The sequence below is a fragment of the Leptidea sinapis genome, chromosome 20 (assembly GCF_905404315.1).
Source record: "Leptidea sinapis chromosome 20, ilLepSina1.1, whole genome shotgun sequence".
NCBI classification, from domain to species: Eukaryota; Metazoa; Arthropoda; class Insecta; order Lepidoptera; family Pieridae; genus Leptidea; species Leptidea sinapis.
In genome coordinates, this window is record NC_066284.1 from 4,452,633 (window position 1) to 4,476,074 (window position 23,442).

At 36.6% G+C, this 23,442-nt stretch overlaps 1 protein-coding gene across 2 annotated transcripts; it reads right to left on the reverse strand.

Moving 5' to 3' along the window:
- Positions 1 to 263: 263 nt before the first annotated feature.
- On the reverse strand, positions 264 to 19,936 carry LOC126970321 (uncharacterized). 2 transcript variants are annotated; one of them, XM_050816168.1, is made up of 7 exons: positions 19,505 to 19,936; positions 15,324 to 15,408; positions 13,747 to 13,823; positions 12,278 to 12,460; positions 10,069 to 10,240; positions 9,123 to 9,202; positions 264 to 775 (listed from the first exon to the last, which is right to left on the reverse strand). In XM_050816168.1, the coding sequence occupies exons 2-7, from the start codon at positions 15,335 to 15,337 to the stop codon at positions 564 to 566; spliced, it is 738 nt and encodes a 245-aa protein (XP_050672125.1). In that variant the 5' UTR covers positions 15,338 to 15,408; positions 19,505 to 19,936; the 3' UTR covers positions 264 to 563. The 2 variants fall into 2 exon arrangements, with proteins under 2 accessions (XP_050672125.1, XP_050672124.1); XM_050816167.1 differs by lacking the exon at positions 19,505 to 19,936 and adding an exon at positions 15,887 to 16,407.
- Positions 19,937 to 23,442: the final 3,506 nt, after the last annotated feature.

Consider the following 23,442-nt stretch of genomic DNA (forward strand, 5'->3'; position numbering starts at 1 on the left):
GACTTGTCTACCTCTAATAAATTAAACTAAGGATAGATAGGTTATTGAAAACGGCCGTACTACACGTGGTTACTTAAGCCTATAAACAAATGCATGTATAATATCGGGTCCACAATATAGGTATATCTAATACTTACAAAATGAAGTAAATCTTGTTGGCTTTCGCTTGCCATTCATCTTTTACTATGTGAACATAGGCCTAAGAGGATCACAATAAAATAAAATAAAATGGCTGTTATTATATTTCAACATATATTATAAATTATAAATGTGAGACTTTGTATGTCTGGATGTATGTTTGTACTTCTTTAACGCAAAAACTACTGAATGGATTTTTAAGAAACTTTACAATAATATAGCTTACACACCAGAATAACACATAGGCTATTATTTATAAAACTATCGCGTGAATTATACTATATATGGCAAAACAACGTTTGCCGGGTCAGCTAGTAGACAATAAATGAAAGCGAACTCTATTATTTATGAAATGTATGGCCTAAAAAGCAATCTTCATTTAGACAAAGGAATTGTTTTCACGCCGCGACCGAATCCAAATAGTTTTAAGATAGGGTTACATTTAATGATAATCCGTTGAGAGCGTTTGTACACGCGGAGGGCCAGTCATCTCTCTCCAGAGGGTAACCGTCAGAGTCCACACAGTACACGACTCCGTTTGCGATCTGGTTCGGTCGGTAATTGCCGTTTGCCTGACAGACTTCTGACACCGTCATACCTCGTTCTGGGAAGATGATGGAAGTATCACGAGCGCAATCTGTGGAAGAAAACAATGATAATTCAAGATAAGAGAATGTGTAAGCATTACTGGGCAATTGAGACTTAACATCTTATGTCTCAATGTGATAAGCGCAATTGTATTGATGCATTGTACCAATATCCATCAGCTGAACGTCCTGCTCCACTCGTCCCTTATTTTCATAGAGAAATAAATATTAAGAAACATTATACGAACCACCTTGATTCTTCCAGCCTACGCGTCTGTATCGAAAATAGATTTAACAAACCATTTTTATTGACCAAATAAGACCTTTGGAAATAGATGTGAATCATTAAATACGGATCTTCATAGACGCCTCCACAATTTTCCGAATATGTAACTCGTTACTTGCGAAACATATTTTGCCTATTTGAAGTTATAATAAATATTTTATTACTAAATAAAAACATATGCTTGTACTTAAAAATTAATTATCAAGTGGAGTGGAATTTTGGAAATTCGTGTAATATTAAAGGGTGCTTTTCTCAAGCTACTAAGACTTAACGTAATTTTATGATACGAATGATTTGAGTCTCGTGTCAGATTTTGGCGAGACAACACGTCCTGAGGATGCCTCGTGTAGAGGCGAAACACGTGTCGAATTGTTTAAAGACAAATATTGACGGAATTAACACTAAAGAAAACTCAAATTATTTATATAATTATGGAATTCCGCAAAGTAACGCCTACTTCAATAAATTTTCACAATTTTATGAAATAACGAGCGAATTTTGTGGGGCCGCTCAAAATGTTGAATTTTAAGAAACATAGGTACGTAGTACCGCGGAGTAGTTGGCAGGATATAATATCACTTACCACGTGGACATTACACCAGCAGGATATGCCGCTTCTCAGTATATTACCAGTGCGAGGCTCCACAGTTGCGCCTATTTCTACCGTGATGCAGTAATGTGTGCGAATGAGCGCAATTGCAGTGCCGTTCAGAACTTTTGGGTTTTTCAAGAATCCTGAGTGGTACTACATTGTAATGGGCAAGGCGTATCAATTTCCATCCTGCTCATCTCATCCCTTATTGTCATAAAAATATATAGGTATATTAAATCAACAAACACGCGTATTAAAGTGCAAGTAGTATTATTTATAATACTTACTAATATGAATCTGTAAGCTGTCTGCAATTTTTTGTCACGTTTAAATATTAGATTTATTATTATGTTTATATTTGGATCTGTCTTGTCCTCTTATAACAAAAATACGTCTTTAAAAAACAATTGTATTCAGTCCGCATAATATGATAGATTGTACACGAGCAACGGCATCGTCACATATCAATACGTCATTAGCTCGGTACAACAGTTACGTCTTGATTCCACATCGCTCCCAGCAGCGAGGAGCAGCTATCGAATACCGGCCACCGAGTGCTTGAATGAAGTCTACGAGACTTGCGAGCGACGAGAGCGACGCGGACGTACGTGTATATCGGTAATAGGGTCACGGTCGCGATCCGGTCTCGGCTCTCCGCGAGAATTTGCACCGCAATGCATGTGCGTCCGCGACAATCTAACGGGACTAGAACACGGCACTCTGCGATGGCCGTTTTAGCATCTCACAATAATGACGTCACAAACGTTAATACTAAAGCATAGTTTCTCAACCTTATTTTGCTCACCGCCCACTTTGAGAATATGTTTTTTTTCTAGAGTATTTTCGTGTATTTTTTTGCCTTTTTAGAATATATTTTTTAATCTACCCACGCCCCATCTTCGCCATCTCAATGCCCCCTAATTTTCTCTGGGTCTTCTACTGCCCCCCCGAAAGTCCCACGTTGAGAACCTATGTACTAAAGTATTGGTATTATGTACGCATGAAAAAGTTACACTTTATTGGCCTAGTAAACTAAAAATAAGTTCAACACACATATAAAACTGAAAAGAAAATTTTATGAACGATGAGAGTTGAAGACCTCTCGCGTTTTGTCTTCAGTTTCATTTGTGTAATTAATCCCAGATGTGAGGGTTATCACTTTAAAACAACAAATTGTTTAGATAAGTTCAAAACTTTTAAATATTAATATTAATCAATTGTTGTATTGGTCGAGACGAGTCGCGACAACGCAAATCTTCGTATTATCTCGATAATGTGCAACCGCAGCGTAAACTCAACTGTTTTGAATGATGTGTAGTAATTGAGGTTTTAGTTACCATAGTAAACTCACGGAATAGTAAAAAATAAGGACTCCGTGTCACCTTACATAACAGTGTAGCACCAAAACAAGCCTATTAACGTGTAAATACATAGGCCCACGCACACAATTACACTACTACGGGCCGATAGGCGGCCATTATGAGAATTGTCATCGTCTGTGACAGATCAGTTTGCGTCTCAATAAAATATTTTAAAAATGCCGTCGTGCGTTGTGAAAAAGTGTAAAAACGACACTATATTTATATTATATTCATATACATATATATTATTTGTATTTCTGGCCATATATGATTATGAGGGAGAAATAATTGTGTAACTAGTATCCCCCGTAACCGCACACACACTAGCATAACGGAGCTTCACTTGCTAATATCACGGCGCGGAGTCCTTTTTTTACTCGTCCGTGAGTAAACTGTTAAATGTGTTTGAGCTTGCAAAATAAATATTATCTTTATATTATATCACTTTATAGTGTAGTATACACTGGAAGGCGACTTAATCGAGAGACTTTATGTGTTGTTGGAAATTCGTTACGATGTGCGCGCGCTTCTTAAAAAAATACTTATAATTTCTGAAATGCATTATAAGAAGTATTGCTAAATAAATGCAGTCCAAAAATATTAGTATAACCTTAGATCATTTATACGCCTAGACACACTTACGGCCGTTCCCAATACTACTGTCAATAATCTGAAGCTGTCCCAAAATACCCGATAAGTCATTCTTATCGCTTTATATAGGGACGCGTTAATTGCAATTTCCATACAAACTTTTGCTATCGCTGGTAAGCTATACGTCCTCCCAATGACAGACAGCGTGTACGCATAATGTGAGTTACCGTTGATAAGTTTATTGGGACAGAAAACTGAACAATAGTTACGATTTTACCTCAAGTAGGCCACAACTGGAGATAGACTGAATATTGTGTGAAAACGTTGAAAAAAATTGAGTTTAGAGTTAACTTCTATTTTTCACACTAACACGTGTCATACAAATCGCGACTGTATACGACGTAGCGGACACGCACACTAAAGTATTAAACCTGGCCTATTTTTATCGGTTGTTGCTGTTGCTGCAGCATGACACTCTATCTAGACGTATAAATTATTTAAGAGTATATCGTTGATTTTTATGAAATTCCATCAGCCAGCGGTCTAACGGCAAAAACGGCATCACGATGTACCGCTAGCTATATCGATATAAACTTAGGGCGTTGCAGTAAGATGGGGAGAGTGTCTGTCACTCAGTGAATATTGTGTTTGTCTATTAAAAGTGAATATTACTTATTAGCAAATCAGGTGGAACGACAAATATATCATTTATTAAAAAGGCAAATTTTTTTTATACATCCCACTTTTGCAACAAGATGAAAGAGAAAAGAAAAAACCCTGATTGTTTTATTTGTGAGGTTCTTATTTTTTATTTGATAAATATAACAATAACGGAAGTCGTCTGGTGTTATATGAGTGTATGGGCGCCGGTAAACACATAGACATTCAATCAGGTTTTTTTTATGAATATAAGGGACGAGACGAGCAGAACGTTCAGCTGATGGTAATTGATACGCCCTGCCCATTACAATGCAGTACCGCTAAGGATTCTTGAAAAACCCAAAAGTTCTAAGCGGCGCTACAATTGCGCTCGTCACCTTGAGACATAAGTTGTTAAGTCTCATTTGCACAATAATTTTACTAGCTGTGGCGCCCTTCAGACCGAAACACAGTAATGTTTACACTTTACTGCTTCACGGCAGAAATAGGCGCCGTTGTGGTACCCATAATCTAGCTGGATTCCTGTGCAAAGGAGCCTCCTACTGTTACCATGTGTATACTCGTTTGTCTTCTTCCAATGTCTATTAGATGACTATTACAATTATTTCAATAGAAAAGAAGACCACCTGTGGTTCTAAACAACGTAATATTTGAAGTTGAAACTGAGTTCCGGGGACTTGATCTGTTTTTTGAAAACTTTAAAAGAATATATCACTATATCTAATATATAAAATTCTCGTGTCGCGGTGTTTGTAGTTAAACTCCTTCGAAACGGCTTGACCGATTCTCATGATCTATTTTTCGTCCCCCTAAATGTTAAGGGTGGTCCACACCAAATTTATTTTTAATTTTTTTGACATTTTTTTTTTAAATTTGTTTGATTATGAGTCAGCATTAAAAATACATACAACTTCAAATTTTCACCCATCTAAGATCAACAGTTACTTTTGTATCGCGATTTTAATATCGGCATTACAACGTTTGCTGGGTCAGCTAGTTAATTTATATTATCACAAAATAATAAAGACTTAGCGCTTACGTAAGCTACTTCTCAACTCTTTTGAGCACTTGCCTTTTACCTGGTATTCGGATTTGGGGTATATTTTACCCCAACGGCCTGCCTAGTCACGGCTTACTAATATTCCATTGATTCAATCATATTGAACTGGAAACAAATAAAAATCTTAGATAATATTGAACTATGTTTCAGCTACCTGTGTGTAGAACATTCTTGAAGACTCCCATGTGATTGTTATTATTAGATTTTCTCTTAGGGGACCGCGCTATTTTAAAACAATGGTCTTGTGACGAGGCGAAGATCGATGCTATGTATTGAAATATAGTTTTTCTTATATGAATACGAGCTAACCCGATAGAAGTGGTTCTGTTCATAATAAAAAAACTCTTGCGGGTGGAATTTTGTAAAATTCTTAGCTGACCTCTACTTGGCGATAGGAATATTCCTACCGAATTTCAAGTCCCTACGCCTTATGGTTCCAGAGATATCGTGATGAGTCATCAATATATAGGTGGAAATCTCTTTAGCTGATCCAGCAAACGTTGTATCGCCGATATTAAAAACGCGATACAAAAGTAAGTGTTGATCGTAGATGGGTGAAAATTTGAAGCTGTATGTATTTTTTTAATGCTGAATCATAATTAAACAAATTTAAAAAAAATAACAAAAAATTAAAAAAAAAATTGGGGTGGACCCTTAACATTTAGGGGGATGAAAAATAGATGTTGTCCGATTCTCCACCCTAGCCGATATGCACGCTTCACGAAAATCGGTCGAGCCGTTTCGGAGGAGTTCAATTACGTACACCATGAAACGAGAATTTTATATATTAGATTATTTAAATGGTTAGATAGGACTCGAAGTTGGAAACGCTCTGCGGGTTAAATCATATCGGACTATGTAACGTAATACTTATCGCAACTACCAGACCGGCTTAAAGCTGGAGTAAGAAGATATTTCTGGTAGTTAATAAATCAGTGTTGAGTCTCTGGTTTGAATTTATCTTTTAAAAAATGTGATTATATAGAATTGCAACCTCTAATTTGTCTTAAGTGAAAATATTTTTCGCCTAGAAAGTATTTAAATGACATGCGTCATTGACTCGCTATGAGTATTGTTAAAATTTGCGCAACAATCGTGAATCAATCATAAGTGTTTCAGTTACTTCCGCAGACATTTTTTTACAATTAAATATCCTGTTTGTTATTGTAAGGAAAAATGAATGTGAATTTCGTAATTTTCAGTGAAATATTGATGTAATGGAATTTAGGGACGTTTCTACGGACCCAGTGCTAGCGACATTACTACAAATTGCAACAGGCTATGTGTACTTCGTCTGCCCTGAAGTTTTGTAACTTTCATAAAAAATAAAAAACTTAAATATGTCTAAATACATATTTAAGTTTTTTATTTTTTATGAAAGTATCTAAATATTGAAGTCATAGTCATAGAAGTTTATGCAAGCATTTTATCTGTCTGGCCATGAATCTATGGATTTACCCACTGTTTTGAAATAATGGAAAATTTTATCACTGCTCTAAAGATTTCTTAAGCAATTCGCTGTCGGCATGTCGCTAAAAGCAGACTTCTAAAATTGACCATAATTTATCGTTCAAGGGGTTCAGATTTGGGCTATACGAGGGCCAGTTTTCAGCTGTTATAAAATCCGGAAGATTTACTTCTAGCCAAGCTTGGGAAGTTGTAGTCTTGTTGGAAAGACCAAGGTTCATTTTTAAAAAGTATTTTGCTATGACGTTTTTCTTCATGGTCAAGTCAGTCTCTTGATCTATTTTGACTGACGTATTCATACATTTTTTAAGCATTTCGATCGAGCCGTTCGTTCTCTCAAGCAGTAGTGATTGATTTAGGGCATGTCATGTAAATCGATGATAAGCATTAAGCTTCAGGTACGCGGAGGAGTCCTAGCCGGAATCTTCATTTCTCGCGATACATTTGTTTCCTTTCGCCGAATACTAACCTTAATGGCACGCCGTCGCACCGATCTTTTATGCTCTTTGACAGAGGATGTGTTTGTATATGTATTGATAGTAGGTACGATATACGCAAATACGACTGACAGCTTTTGAAATTTCTTAAGAAAGTCAAAAATACATTAATGACATAAAATCAACAGATTACTCGTCAAAGTCAATCACTAAAAATACATGATAAACGCATTCCAAATTTTAATTCTATAAAATAATAAAAAAAAACTACGTTTAAAAAAACCGACTTCAAAAACTGAAAAGTATCTTATAACTAAAAATTTAATTTAATACACCTCGTATGCAAACCCTTACCCTTTAATATTAATAAATTACTATTATTTATATGTGCTACCTATTGATAGGTTTTAAGTCAGTGCCAAGCCCTAAAGAAAATAAAACTTAATACTATAAACATCTTACTTACTGTCATTATTTAGGTTGTCTGGCCACGCGTGTTTGTCCGCTTGGTTCTAGACGAAGTTATCCCGTTCAAAGTCACGCGTGGCGAGTGTAGGTACCTTTATTACATTTGGCTTGGCACCGACTTCAAAGCTATCAATATGTAGTACATACAAATTATAATATTTTATTAATATTAAAGGTAAAGGTTTGCATAAGAGGTGTATTAAATTAAATTTGTAGTTATTTGATACTTTTCAGTTTTTGAAGTCGGTTTTTTTAAACGTAGTTTTTTATTTTCTACGTTTTGGTGACAGTTAATAATAATATATAATCAACCTGAATGAAAATTCCAAAAAAAGCCGTACACAGAAAACAATTATTTCATCCAGGTAGATAAAAAAATTCATAAAAATTATCAGAAAGTGTAAACTACTGGGCCAAACTATGTAAAATTTTTTTGGGACCAAATTGCATCTATTTCGCATCGAAGAAAAGAAGAATTACGTAAATCGGATCATAAATATCAGAGTAATCGGTGTACATACATTAAAAAAAATACCGATCGAATTGATAACCTCCTCCTTTTTGAAGTGATTATTAAGTAAGAGCTATTGTCAAACATATTTACATACAAGAAGTTATTGAATTGTAACAATATATTTTATGGTCACGTGATATAATATAAAACTATTAATGCCACGTTATAAAGATTTTTTATGGACGCTACAGTTAAATCGACATATTTGAGGTTTATTGTACACGTCGTGATGCTTTTTGAATAAAAGTGTATAGCTTTACACTGTAACTTTACGCGACTTTACGCGGTAACACAAAATAAATTGTGCTTAAAAAGACTAAAAAAAAACACGCGTTTTATAGATTTTTTAGTTAAGTTTATTTTTAGTGTGTTTTTATAGTTTTTTTTTAAACTTGCACTTAATTTGCATTGTTGAATTAAAAATTCTCTTTGGTATTCGAAAATTTCCTAATAATTAGATAATTAATTAAATAGATCGCTTTAAGGTAATGGTTGAAATTTAAAATTAACATCAATTACTGCTAGACGATAAATGAAAATTATATAAATTAACAAAGATCTTATTTCGGAAATTGAAAAATAGATAAATTTTATCAAATTAATGTATTGTCATCGGTCTTAGATTAATCTACAAAGTTTGAACGAAATCTGGAAGTTTAAAGTGGGTCAAAATCACTTGGACACGGACTCATTTGGGCGCCCAAATGAGTCGGTTTCAAACAAACATAAGGTACACCTTATGTTTACCTTAGCTAGCATAGGTGAAGCTAATAAAAAGCGTGTAAAAATATGAATAGTCATACAATTTTATCTTGTCCTGCATGTCCAGTTTTACACAATTTATATTTATATCGTTGTGTCGGTCATTGTTAAATATTATTCATTTTATGTGCTCGCGTTCTGCGAGTGCGTTGCATCTCGTTCTAGTTTGATAGTTCAATGCAACAGTAAAATTACTTACTGCAATTAACTCCATCCATCTCGCTCGAGATAACTTGCCATGACCCCAGAATATTTCCATCTCGACCCGTGCAGTAGGCTCTGAAAAAGTACTTATTAGTTAAATATATGCATTCGTGCGATACCTCACACACCGTAAAATATCATAAGATTAATTAATCGTCTATTACTTCGAGCTTTATTTTATGCCTTGTCTCTACGGGTTTTGAATAGTGAAAGTATATTATAATTCGATGTGAGAGTTGAAATGTCGCTGGCTGTGCTGACCTCGCATTCCGCGTGCGATCTTTTCAATGGCTGTTGCAGTCAGGCTTGCGTTCTATTGTGAGTAATAAAATTCAATTTATTTTAAAACTCGACTCATTTTATTTGTTTATTGTAACCTTAGACTGGGTTCGATTTAGTTTCCAGCCAATAGCTTTTTCAATCATACTTGTGCGTGTTTCCAGAACCATACGACTTGGGTGCGTATGCCCAGCAACGCTCCTGTGATTTCTCTGGTGTTGCAAGAGAGTGTAGGCGGCGGTGATCACTTTACAACAGGTGACCCGTACGCTCCTGCTTATACTGATTGTCCTCCTCACCCATAAAAAATCGAGCAGACTGTGGTAGTTATCCAATAGTAGGAAAAATACTTCATGTAACAGTCCAGCGGTTGCCATATTCATACTTTAAACCTTGCCAGCCAACAAAGTCGACGTAGACATTTTAGGTACAGAATACACATTTGAAGCTTTAAGTAAAAAATTGAAACTTTGAAGCAAGAATAATTTATTTTAAGCACTCGTCCGTCGTATGCCGTTTCTACGTAAACGACTTTCTGCCACGACGCTTGTATTTAGTAGCGGTGTCGCAGCGAAATGCAATATTATCATGTACGCGACTATAGACTGGTTCAATCCATGTTTTAGCTAATACTCTATAAAAGGATACAACATTATACTTACATGCCGTTTTGTATTTGATACGGCCCATAGCTGCCGTCGTAGTCGCAGAAAGTTGTCGGATTACCGTAGAAGTTGGTTCCGTGCTCCGATTGTTCTCTATATATGGTCTCCAAAGCAAACACGATACTTTCGCATCTTCTCAAATACTGCTCTCCGATTACTGACGCACTATCTGAAAGTAACCACTGGATTGTATTATTCTTGCGCACTTTTTTTTACTGACATTGACTGGTAAGGTACAAACTTCCGTACCGAATTTCGGTTCGTGGAATAGAAGGACAAACCTGATGTGATCTCTGATGTTCCAATAGAATATGGGCGGCAGAGTGATTACTGCCGCCCATATTCTATTGGAACATCAGAGGAATAAACCATTCCCCGCCTTATAGGATCTACGAAGCGTCATAGTGACATTACCAGAATCTCTTATGCCACAATCATTCTTAGTAGTGTGTAGAAGGGATTAGTTAATTTAAATTATGAGCGGATTACAAAAATAATTATTGTACTCCTGATTAAATTGGCGATGGAAGCTATTCGTGAAGGTATAATCATCGTATTCGCAGGCTCCCTTCGTTAATACTGCGGTTTTACATTTGTAATTAATGCTATTTTCCGGAAGTAGTGTAGAATGATTAGAGAGTACACGAATGTTGCGACCGCTAGATTAGTGTACTTTAGTTATTTTCACAGCATCATGACGTACGGTATATTACTATGGGGTCATGCTGCTGACATTGATATAGTGTTTGCACTGCAAAAGAGAGCTGTTCGTGCTATATATCAGCTTGGTTATAGACAGTCTCTCAAAGAAAAATTTAAAGAAATAAATATTATGACTGTTTATTGTCAGTACATTTATGAAAATTTAATATATGTTCACAAAAATCGTCACCTTTTTGCTCTTAATAGTGATTTTCATTATTATAACACTAGAAATAAGGGATTGCTTGTAACTAATTCTAGTAGGCTTCATAAGATACATAATAGCTTTAAGGGTAAATGTATACACTTCTACAATATAGTCCCAGCCACTGTTCAGGCATTATCTATAAATAAATTTAAATGTTTTATAAAAAAACGGCTCTTTCGTAAATCCTATTACTCCACTGCTGAATATCTAAATGATCGGACAGCCTGGGACTAGATTGTGATTATTTTATAGCTACTGTACAATATTGTATATTTTTATTGAAAAGAGCGCAAAAAAAAGAATGCTGGGAGAGTTTCTTGCGCCGCTTCTTCTCTCTCAGAGCGCCATTTGTTTCCGAAGCGGTAGTAGTATCTAGTAGTATAAGAAATGACATCAAAAAGAATTCTAAAGGAATCAATTTTCAGAAAATAAATACCTTTTATGCCTTTTAGAATTTCTCTTGTATGCGATATTAATGTGTTAAGTTAATGAAAACAAAATACTCTCAATTTATACCAAAGAAATTGATTCGGTTTTCTTATATTTTGAATTTATTTGTATAAATGTTGTTGAATATTTGTTGAATATTAAAAGGCATTAATGAAGAACACACAGCGATTCACTATTGTATAGTCAACTTACTATAGGGATGCTTTCGGTATCATAACACCCATGCATAACGCAGAGTGTCGGTTATAGTTTTTTTTATGACGAGGATATTAGGTGAACTTGTATATTTGTTTTCTACCAATCGAGCGAGGGATTGCGAAAGGGTTTCTTACTCAAAACGTTGCGATTTAAGTGAGGGGTTTCCTGAAAAAGAAAACTACACCCAATACACCATCAACTATATAATCTACCTGCCTAACCTACCAACCTACCTACCTCCTCCTAAAACTAGGATGCTTATCTGCTGGTTAGCAAGCATAAAAAATGGGTTAAAAGGGACATAATATGACGACACCTCGGATATCTTGATTGCGGATTTATGTGAGTTGTTTTTTAATATGTCTATAAGACCTACATTTATAGGTTAGCAGTGGAAGATTCTCACGGAATTACAGCGGAGACTAATAATTCTGACACCAAGTTATCAATTTGTTTCAAAGTTATCGCTGTAGTTAGTAAAATTACAGGGCAATCAGTTGCCCTGACATATCTTATTTATCAAGACGACACTCAAAATTTATGATTTTCAAAAACTTGAATTGGTGTATCTTGCGGCATAATATCACTTAACATATGGTATTAATCCTGTCGTCACTTCTTAAAAAAAGTAATGATAGAAATACTTACAACAAGGAAGCCGGTTCATATCAGCCTGTGGCATCGGGATGACGGTAGGCTGGCCCGTGCTCGGCTCCACGCACCAGCACATCCCCTCGTTGCACTGCAGCGGCTCGTAGTCCCCGTTGGGTGTGCAGTGCAGGGTCACGACGTGTCCCTCGACTTCTAGCTCGTGTCTGGCCCGACTGCAAGCTATTCAAAACAAACGCTCAAGTTGTTGTATACTCTGTGCCGTTATAATAATACAATCTGTAGGTACTGACCTGGACTAGCTGTCATTACGGATAAATGGCTGGTCCTGTCGATTCGTGCTTTCACCCACATTTATGTCCCCTAGTCGCATATTTCATTAGAAACGTAATAAATTAAGATTCAACGGCTTAACAAATTCAACTTGGTATACATTTATACCTTAGAATAAACCAAGAATATGCAAAAGTTTACATCAGCTAATGATCTAAATCCGCGGAACCGACGCGGACGTGATCCACAAAGTCTCGTTCTACATGATGTTCCCAAAATTATTAAATATAATAAAAGTTGTGCATGTAATTGTGTTCTTATTTATAATAAAGTCACCGAGTAGCATTAAAAATTTAAATTCTAGATTATTTAAGAATAAGCTGTATAGTTGGCTAAATGCTTAAAATTTTTATAGTGTAAAGGAATTCATGGATAAGAAATCCTGATATAAATATTTGCATGCTAGGAATAGTGCTAGCAAAACATAAGCTCATTATTATAATATTTTATCAACTATACTATGTTTTTTGCAAATAAATATATTATTACTAACTCTCTCGACAGACGTTGTTCTGTACATAATAAAAAAAATACTGTTTTTTTAATGAATTGTCAATAATATTTCGTTACATCAAGAATTATTTTATAAAATATGCTCCCTGTTGTTGTAATGAAATTGTTTCACGGCAGAACTGTCAAACCGTGCGTCAATAAATTTTTTCATAGAAAATATGTCCATACAAAACAAATATTGCAAATAAAAATAATTATGGGTCCCAAATCGAAATTAAAACTATCCTATCTCTCAAGTTGGACTAAACTGCACTCAATGAAGTAATCACCATTAAAATCCGTTCATTAGTTTAGGAGTCCATTGAGGACAAACATTGTGACACGAGATTTATATATATTAAGATTAAGATTACGCTAGTATATTGTAAGTCTACGTATCTACAACATGTTATAGCGTACTGTCTGTAGTAACTTCATTTTCTGTGGTTACAATGTCAATTTCAAATAACAGATCTAAAGTTTTTGTCACAATATGAATACTATCTAAATAATAAATGTACTGAATTTTATATTTTTTTACTTGTGTATTCAAAGGAGCTTAAGACAAATTCCAGTATATCAGTTTATAAATTTTTGTTGTTACTACTTGCTACGATATTTAACATGTTCCAGGTAAGAGTAGACGACAATAAAGTTAAATGATTATAAATAGCCACGCTTACCGCAACTCATTTCACTCGCCTCTCGTCGCCACATTTGTCCAAATATTCTGTTTCCTTCCATGTCCGTGCAAAAACATCTGTTTAAAACATAATGTAGTGTTGTATCTTTAGAAAAACAGATAATTAATTGTACAAGTACTTGAACTGTGTTTATTTATCTTTAAACGAGCAATTCTTGTATATATATATAATCTGAATCTCGGAAACAGCTCCAACGATTTTCATAAAATTTAGTATACAGGGGATTTCGGGGGCGATAAATCGATCTAGGTGGGTTTCAATTTTAAAAAATCTAGTTTTTGTGTGTTTTGAGAAACAGCTACAATAACATTACACATATATACGAAACTATGATAGCTCAGATGGAACATTCGGTGATCCGTAAGCAGAAGACCCCGGTTTGAATCCAGATGTCCTTTTCTGGACTACGTTTGCGTAGTAATAATATGAAATCGAGTAAAAAATACTTCATTTAATGAACATAACATAGACTAGCGCTTCTGAGTTGTATATGCACAGGTGATTCCAGCGCTTGAATCCGTTAGCGAAAAAAATAAAGAAAGAACTAATGAACTATTTCTTATTTTATGGAATAGGAGGACAAACGAGTATTCGGTTCACCTGATAGTTTGTGATCACCGTCAGCTGGTTGTAAGAGAAATACAGGTGTATTTTTATTATCATATAATCCTGAAACCACCGTGGACGATAGTTCATTCCAAAGTTTTGTTGTGTGTGGAAGAAAATGTCTTGAAAACCGGACGGTGGAGCGGTGGTGAGAATTCGTTGGTCCTCTTGCAAAGTCTCGGAAAGCCTATGTATAGAATAGCAATTTCGAGAGAGCACCTTATGCTGTACTCGGTCAAGAGACTTCGCTACCTGTATTCAGACCTTCTCCGTTACTTTCGACGACCACTACTCACCTGTATGTTACGTACACGAGAACAACGCCAGCAATCGGCCACGGTGAAAGCCATACTCCTTTGCACCGGATGCCGGCTAGATTATGGGTACAACAACGGCGCCTGTTTCGGTCTGAAGGGCGCCGTAGCTAGTGAAATAACTGGGTAAATGAGACTTGACAACTTATGTCTCAAGGTGACGAGCGCAATTAGTAGTGCCGCTCAGAATTTTGGATTTTTCAATAATCCTGAGCGGCACTGCATTGTAATGGGCAGGACGTATCAATTACCATCAGCTGAACGTCCTGCTCGTCTCGTCCCTAATTTTCATTAAAAAAAAAACCCACGATTCAACGTTATTCGTTTTTCTGATTCTACATAAAATACCTGCTGATTTCAAGAAAAAATTCTCTTAAAAATCTTTACACTTACAACCAACTCGGGAAAGCAAACACGAACCTTGAAATGGGCAACTATGTAAAATTTCTTACTTGGATTTACGGTATGTTATTATTCTATAAAAGGATTAATTGTTAATGATGATAATTCGCCAAAGTAATTTTTAAATCAATAACAAAGAAACATATTTTCTCACTAAGATAATACCGCATACCATCGCAATATTGTAGTAGTAAATATATAAAACGCGAAATAAAAAAAAACTGATACACTTACCGACCAGTAAACATGTCGCCTTTGCACTGCACTGGTGCGTAACTCCCATCAGATAGACATTGAGAGGGAGGTCTGCACTTGTCATCTGTAAATGAAGCAATATATTCTTATTAATTCAAATCTTGTGCCGCCTTTGTTGACTAATAACGGGCTAGTGATGTAAGATCTGCTTATCCATTGTTGCTTAATAAATTGGAATATTTTTCATGTATGGGTCTTTCCTTTATTTTCGGGATTGTAGAAATAGTAGACGGTAGTATAAATGAAACTACGACGTTAAAGAAAAAGGATTAACTGGAAAACTACTCTTCATGTAAACTTTCAACTCTAAAGGCTTTGATTTGCTGATTGTCTGTTTTAGCCTAAGTTTGTAAATCTCCAATCAATGAGAAGGGTGATGACCTACCGTCGAGTGAGCCATATGCTCAAACGTTAATGAGTTGTTAATTTGAATTCTATTCTCTGTGTTTCTTTGTCTTCAACTGCGAGCATATGCGTCATTAAAATAAGAATTAATGTTATAATTTATTGCAATAGGAAATATTATTTAAATTTCAATTCACCTTGATCGTTATCGCTATCATCACCACCACCGCCACCTTCTCCAATTCGCCGACATCCAGGGCAGCAACCGAATATACTATGATATGAAACTAACTCGAACCCCACACCACAGTCAGACTGTTCCAAATCTGTTATGCATGCTTGAGCACTGTTACACGTTTGACTCTTCACTACTTGCAAAGTCAAACAACAAATTAAAATATGAGCAAGGCAGTAGTAGTACATCTTTCAACATTTATTAATTAAACACCCATTCGATATTAATATTGTAAATTATTTACTGTTCGATGAATTATCGTTCATTATCTGAATAATCTTATCGCATCAATTTTAAATGGAATACGTAGATAAATATACGTCATACAGTATTATTTTATTTCTTAAGTAAATGAATAGATATCTTGATGCCTCAGCACATAAGACATCTTCGCCAGTAATATAACGCATAGTTATGACTAGCGTTATCAGCGATATCGCTATCTAAAGTAAAATACCGCGGCGCGCAACGAGTTGGGTCGTGAGTGATAGTGCCGCGATCGCAGTGTTTGCATCGAGCGCCAACAACCTGCTCTCTTATTCTTATCTCTAATATAGTTCTCATTCTACGGCTCAACGATCAATATTTCACGATAATAGAAAATGTAAGAACACTGTGTGTTTACCTTCGTTCAACTCTTTTTTCAGATTGGATTGAAACGGCCGTACCCGGATAGCATGGAGGAGTGCAAGAAGCGTGTACACGGCACTAAAGTTTCAAAGATTGCAAACATTTTTCAAGGAATGCCTTCGAGGGACGATGAAGACCTGCGCGGCAGTGATGTATCAGTTGTGAGATCGGAGAGTCATTTAGCAAGGTTCCACAATGCTCGTGCCTTGTTTGAAAAGCTGGGGGAAGAGAATCGGGGATTTAAAATTGAAAAGTCTCCCTCCGCGGCAGCTAGTTATGCTGGAACGCGCGGTATATCACCGGGACTGCCCTCTCGCTCCCGCTCCAGTTCTGCCGGCTCAGTGAGCCCACCAAGAAGTAGTGTCACTCCAACATCGAATTTTCCTCCGAGCATTAATGGCGATAAATTAGCGAATGGTGCTTCACAGCCTCCTCCTAAGCCAGTCAAACCTAGTGTTCTTCCTAAACCTGAAAAGCCAGACCGCCGTTTTAATAAAGAACTAATAGAAAAGCAAAGAAATTGGACAGCGCACTTTACGAAACCTAAACCCACTAGGAATGAAAATCATCACAAATTAGATAATACATTTGTTGCTGGCTCACACGATCGAAAGTCTCCCGAAGTGCCTGAAAGATGCGCTGTTCCTGCCAGGGTGTATTCCCCACCACTTTCGCCAGGTGCGGGCAATACCCAAGTACAGCGTCCTACTACATTGCCAACAGTTTTAGTTAATCGAAGTGTACATGTTGCGAAATCTCCTAGTCCTGTAAAAAGTATCGCATCTGTATCGCCTTCGTCTAGAACGAGTACCACAATTAGTCCCACCGCTAGAACCAATTCACCGCCTCCGCCTATAAATATTGATTCGGGTGTGCCAGTTACAAAAACCACTTCAGTGATAAGTTCAGTGTCACCAGGTGTTCAGGAGATTCGTGAAAAGGAAGTGAAGCCTGCTCCCCGGACAGATATTTATTCTTCACCCCCAAAGATCATTGATCGTGTTTCGCCAATTACCACAACGGCAGTGACAGAGAATAATGCATCTATAAAATATCACAAAACATTGATTTCGCCGCCTATTCGTATTCCTAAATCCCCATCACCTCCCGTACCATGTGAAAGAGGAAATAATGCAGATTCTTTATCACCGATCGCGTCAATAGTAGAAGAGTCTTCACCCCCATTGGAAAGTGATACCATTCAATATAATACGAACCTAGTGTTCAATGACAATCAACAACAATCATTTAAGCATGCAGAATGTTCGTCTCCTACGCTTAATGAGACATATGCAACCGGAACTACTGAAATCCGTATAGTCCAACGTCCAGATGTGTGCGACGTGGTGCTCAGACCTAGTCGTTTACAAGAAGAAGGGTACGAAAGCTCAAATAATGTAGACACTTGGAAGGATAAGAGTAAACGACGCTCCTCCACACCTGAGTCCCAGACTGAAGTAGACGAGGGTCACAAATCACCATTGCCTTCACCACTAGCTTCTCCGGTGCACAGTTTACCACGTTCTGCATCACCGACGCCAACTTCACCAACACAGTGTAAGTATAACACTATTTTTTACATGTTACCTTTTAAAAATATAACTAGGCTTATCTTTTATCTCTATTTATCGTTGGTTATCTTATTAATTCCAATAACAACATACAATCCATGAATTATGTGAAATATGAGTAGATGGTTTTTTTCTTATACTCATTAGGTTAAACACTGAGGGTGAAAATTTAAACGTGGCCTAGACACGTGTTTTATGACAGTGACCTAGCTATAACAACGTCAGTGACCTAAAAATAATGACGTCTAAAATGGAGTTCATCTTTTTCTATTACAAAACAGTGTTTAGTTTGTGTTTAACTAAAACACGTCACACGTGTCACACAACATAATCTGAAGTATACAGGAAAAATTAAAGGAACGAAACGCAATTTTTCTCAGCTGTCATCTATTTGTTCCATATGTACATGATCTATCTGTTAGACACACCTTAAACAAGCTTCGACTCGTGTTTAAATATAAGCCATATCTGACGATTGTTGAACGCTAAACAACAGAAAGACATATTTGTTCAACACATGTTTAACTTGTTTGTACTAACAAAATCATAGTCTACTATACTATATACTTAGATTAAGGATTGGTCTCCTCTGCGCTCCAACTAGATACCGCAGGCGTAGTCGCAAAGTGCGGCATCTAATAGTACGCTCAAGTGGGCGTACTCGAGCCTGTCTCGAATAATGTGTGTCGTTGACGTGCCACATGTTCTGTTAAACTTTGCTAATACATAGTTGAAACTAAAATGCCGTGTTGCGCAATAAAACTTTGTAAAAATAATTCTATAAGAAATTAGAAAGACACTGGAATGACATAACATCAGTAAGTATTTTATATTTTATTAAATTGAATGTAAAATAACACGAAGCGTATGTAACAAAATTTGAAAGATGCCATTGATTGTCAAGATGCCACGCACACAAGCATCTAATCGTTGCCGTAATAAAAAAACTATTGTTCTTAGGGAGTACGGTATCTAGTTAGTAAGGGAGCAATCCTTAATCTAAGACTATATACTTATTTTCTGATGTCACTTTTTTCACTGACACAAAGAATTGTATTGTGTGGATACCTGTATGAGACACAGGACTTATAATAAAAATCACAAGTTATTCAAATTTTGTTTGTATCTTCTAGACTACTTAGGCTCCTTTTATTTTTGAAATTAATTTAGGGCTCGCGCCGAAATTAAATCCGAGACTGCCACATAGAATAAATTTATCCGAGCAAAGTCATGGGTGGCTGGTTGTAAATACTACATAAGTGTACCTTTGATGCTATATAGTACATTGTGTAGTAATAGTGAACAAATCTGTCCAGCGTAATCTCTTAAAAACTTGCAAATTAACATCTGTAGGAATAAGTGGGTGTGCATTAACGTACCTACGTTTGGTGGTCTCGTGCTCGGCGAGTTCAATGTAATATTGAGGAAGTCAAGGTATTTAAGTCGAGAGTTGCGAGTCGTCAGACGATCCCGATTTAGACGGTCGGCGCCGGAGTGCGCCCCGCTCGCTACCGCCCGCGCCAGTAGCCCGCAGTCCGCACGTCGCACATACACGCCCTACATACACTCGTCTTTAATTGGGACAATCGTTTATAATCACTTCAATTGTTCGCGAGTGCTCAACTTGTCAACAAGACGCCTCTAGTCATTTTATAACACAGTCAACACGCACTTGTCTCGTACGCATCGAGTAGTGCCAATACGAAGCAATGTTTTATTTTAACTTAACATGCTTTTGTTATTGATTAAACCGCGACGAACATGAGAACTTAATACTTTACTATTGTAAATAGGTGCCGAAGAGTGTTTTTGTTCTTACTGTAACAAAATTTATTTAGTCGATGTTTAAATATAGATTCGAGAGTTTGTACAGTGATTTCACTATAATGTTTAATTAGTAGAACAATAGCGCGTTACGAATTTCATGTGTTTGTGAGTGTTCGTGGTGCAAACTTGGAGCGACAACAATGGCGGCGGGATGAGGCGGCGACGACGAGCCCGCACGGGCCGCGGCCACTGCGCACTCGCCCGCACTTGCGCCCGCGCAATATGCGACTTTGCGGGTGCTGTCTGGGTTAGTCTATAAGGCATATTGTGTAATCGAGCAATTCTTGCAAATATTTATCAAGAATCACGAAACTGCAAAAGGCTTTAACGATTATTATAGTTTTTGGGGTGAAAAACCGATTTAGCTGAGTTTTCGGGCCTGTCTGTTTTCATGTATCTCCCTCTCTATCTCTCTGTCTTCGTATGAAGCTTTACCTCTTTCACTATTTTGTGTCAAAAATTTTTATGTAGCAGCAAACCCAGTAACCCTTTACATGCACCGAGCAGGGCTATAGGTCTAGGTTATAGGTCAATTTTTAGAATTCCGTTCTCTCTAGCTAGTTTTCTCTTTGTTTGTGCTAACAAACAACGCAAAAAATGCGTGCTAACGCATCTCCAAAACTTCTGAACGGATTTTGACTTTGTTTCATTAAAAAGGATATTGAATGCTTTAAAACTATTAACATAGAATTATGTAGCGTGAATATTTTTTCTATACATTTCCTCCTACATCTCTTCGAATGCCAATAATTTACTTCTTACTGATATTTTAAGGTTACTACAATACGAGGGTTACGCGCCGGAAATGTCTTTTCATCAAGTGTCGTACATTCTTACAGAATGTCCGCTTAAATCTTAACTTGTTCATTCCCTCTTACTTTGGATATTCGTAGAAACATGCCTTATCGCTGCTAAATTGTTTATAATTTTCCATTAATGTTGGCATTCTTCTCTTTTTCAACCCTAATAGTTGGTGTAAAAGGATATAAGTCGAACTCTTTATTTCTTTGGTTTATAGAACCCACTGTGAGACGACGATTTCCTAAAACAATTTTTTCAGCTTTATGACCATTTGTTCGGGTACTACAATTGTTGGGCGATCCAAGGAAGGGTCATCTTTGGTGGATGTTCTAGTTCCACGTTTAAATTCGGCGCACCGACGTGCAACTGTAAAGTATTGTGGAGCATTTGTATCTTTAGTATCTTGTACATCTTAAGTATCTTGTTCTGTACTGAAACTTTTCAAGCACACAGTCTTAATAGCCACACACAATTCAATTTTATCTATTTTCGAAAACCCGCTCCGACAAACTGAAAGCAAACGATTTCTAATTCTAAAATACAAAAGATATTCTAATTATTATTTTTTTCAATCGGATTGAATATTCCTTAACCATCGGATATTTACTTTTTTTTGTTTCAGTGAATTTGCTCTTTATTCTCACTATTATTATTACTAATATCTCCCATTAATTGAACGCCTCTCCAGTAGGAGAGAGGTTCTAGATTTCCTATAAAAAATATAATAGGTTAATTCCAAGTTGACGTCAGGGTATTTTTTTTATCCGCTGAACTTTTTCAATAGCCAGGCCATTTCAGCGTGGCTTCTTTTGGTTGTTCTGGTTCCTACTTCTGGGTTATCTGAGGTGAATCGTCTGATAATGAAGAATCTAAATCTCAAATCTATACATATAGTTAAGTAGTTATCCTACTTAAACTATAGTCACCCACCTAACAACAATAATCTATGATCATGAAACAGCGGTTCTGAGATAGAATTGCTTATATTTTATTTGAACTGGCTAGTCCATGCAATAATTCAGGATATTTTCCACCATTATCCTCATTTATTGCGTTGCCTCACAACCACAATTTTTGGTATACGTAGCTTTAGTTATCCTCGCATCCAAATTAGGACTTTAATATATAACTGTTAATTATATTGCTGATGCATTTCAAAGGAATATAATATTTGGTACTCTGTTCACAACAGTGAGTTGTATTTTACGATCTCGAATTTCTTTTAGTCGGCTTGCATTTTGTCATGCTATCTCAAAAACAACGGACTAAAGTAAAGGTGCATTTATCCCTCAATAAGACTCTGTTCATGTATGGCACACTCGTCTATAACACGAACAAGGCGATGCATCTGCAGCGGTGGGAGTTTACACAGTTGAGATAATATACCGTTTGTTTTGTGAGTAGCTGCAATATGTAACCAAGATTTTTTTTTAACTTTTAATATAACAGTACTGTAGTATTTTAATTTAACTGACTGTTTACGACTAAATCAAAATCGGCCTCATTAACAAGAGATTCACGTTCTTTTTCGATCTTGCTGTATCTCCATTAGAGATGTTCTTCTATCTCACACGCTCTGTTTGTCTATACGCAACTGTATTGTAAGTCTATGGTCCCGACGTACTTCTCTGACTTCTACAGCTCGCATTACGCCTTACATACAAACGTTCCCATTACCTGCATACTTGTTCCGGCCCATTTGATTCCAAATCCAATCGAATCGTGAAATTTACGGCCGAGTCGATTTTTGATCCTGAAGTAGAGTCAATGACTTCCATGCTTTCTTCTGCATGACTAATTCCACTTAGTTGCAAGAGTTTGATTGAGAATAATCATCAGTAGGAGGCTCCTTTGCATAGGATGCCGGCTAGATTATGGGTACCACAACGGTGCCTTTTTCTACCGCAAAGCATTATTGAAGGGCGCCGTTGCTAGTGCAATTGCTGGGCAAATGAGACTTAACATTTGTGTAACTGTATTAATTGAAAGTAATTGTTGTTTTCTTTTTAAATATTATGTAATTTAATTCTAAGCGGCTTCACACACAGATAAGCTTCCTAAAGTTTAAGTGTGTGTTATTATATTGTAAGCTATAACTATATTGTATTTTAAATAAATATTCTAAAAAAAAAAAAATCTTATGTCTCAAACACGAGCGCAATTGTATAGTGCCGCTCGGAATTTTTGGGTTTTTTCAAGAATCCTGTGCGGTGCAAACTTCCTTTTGCGGTGTTTCCGGGACGATACGACATGGGTACGTACCTTCAAAAAAAGCGCGTGCACCTTCCTTAAACGGCGGCAACGCTCCTGTGATTCCTCTGGTGTTGCAAGAGATTGTGGGCGGCGGTGGTCACTTAACAACAGGTGACCCGTACGCTCGTTTGTCCTCCTATTCCATAAAAAAAATCCTGAGCGGTACTGCATTGTAATGGGCAAGGCGTATCAATTCCCTTATTGTCATACAAGAAAATCATCAGTGTCATGAAAGCAGTTGAAACTATTTATAAAGTGTGAGTGAACACAGAGGCACAATGTCTCGATGCCGCAGGTTTTATTTGTTACTAGCACCGGATACCTGCTCGCTAATGACCTACCTAATGATGCGCACGTGGGGCTCGCCATATTAAAATTAGCCGTATTAACCTGATTTCAATTTAGCTTCACTCTACATGTTGTGTATTAACCAACA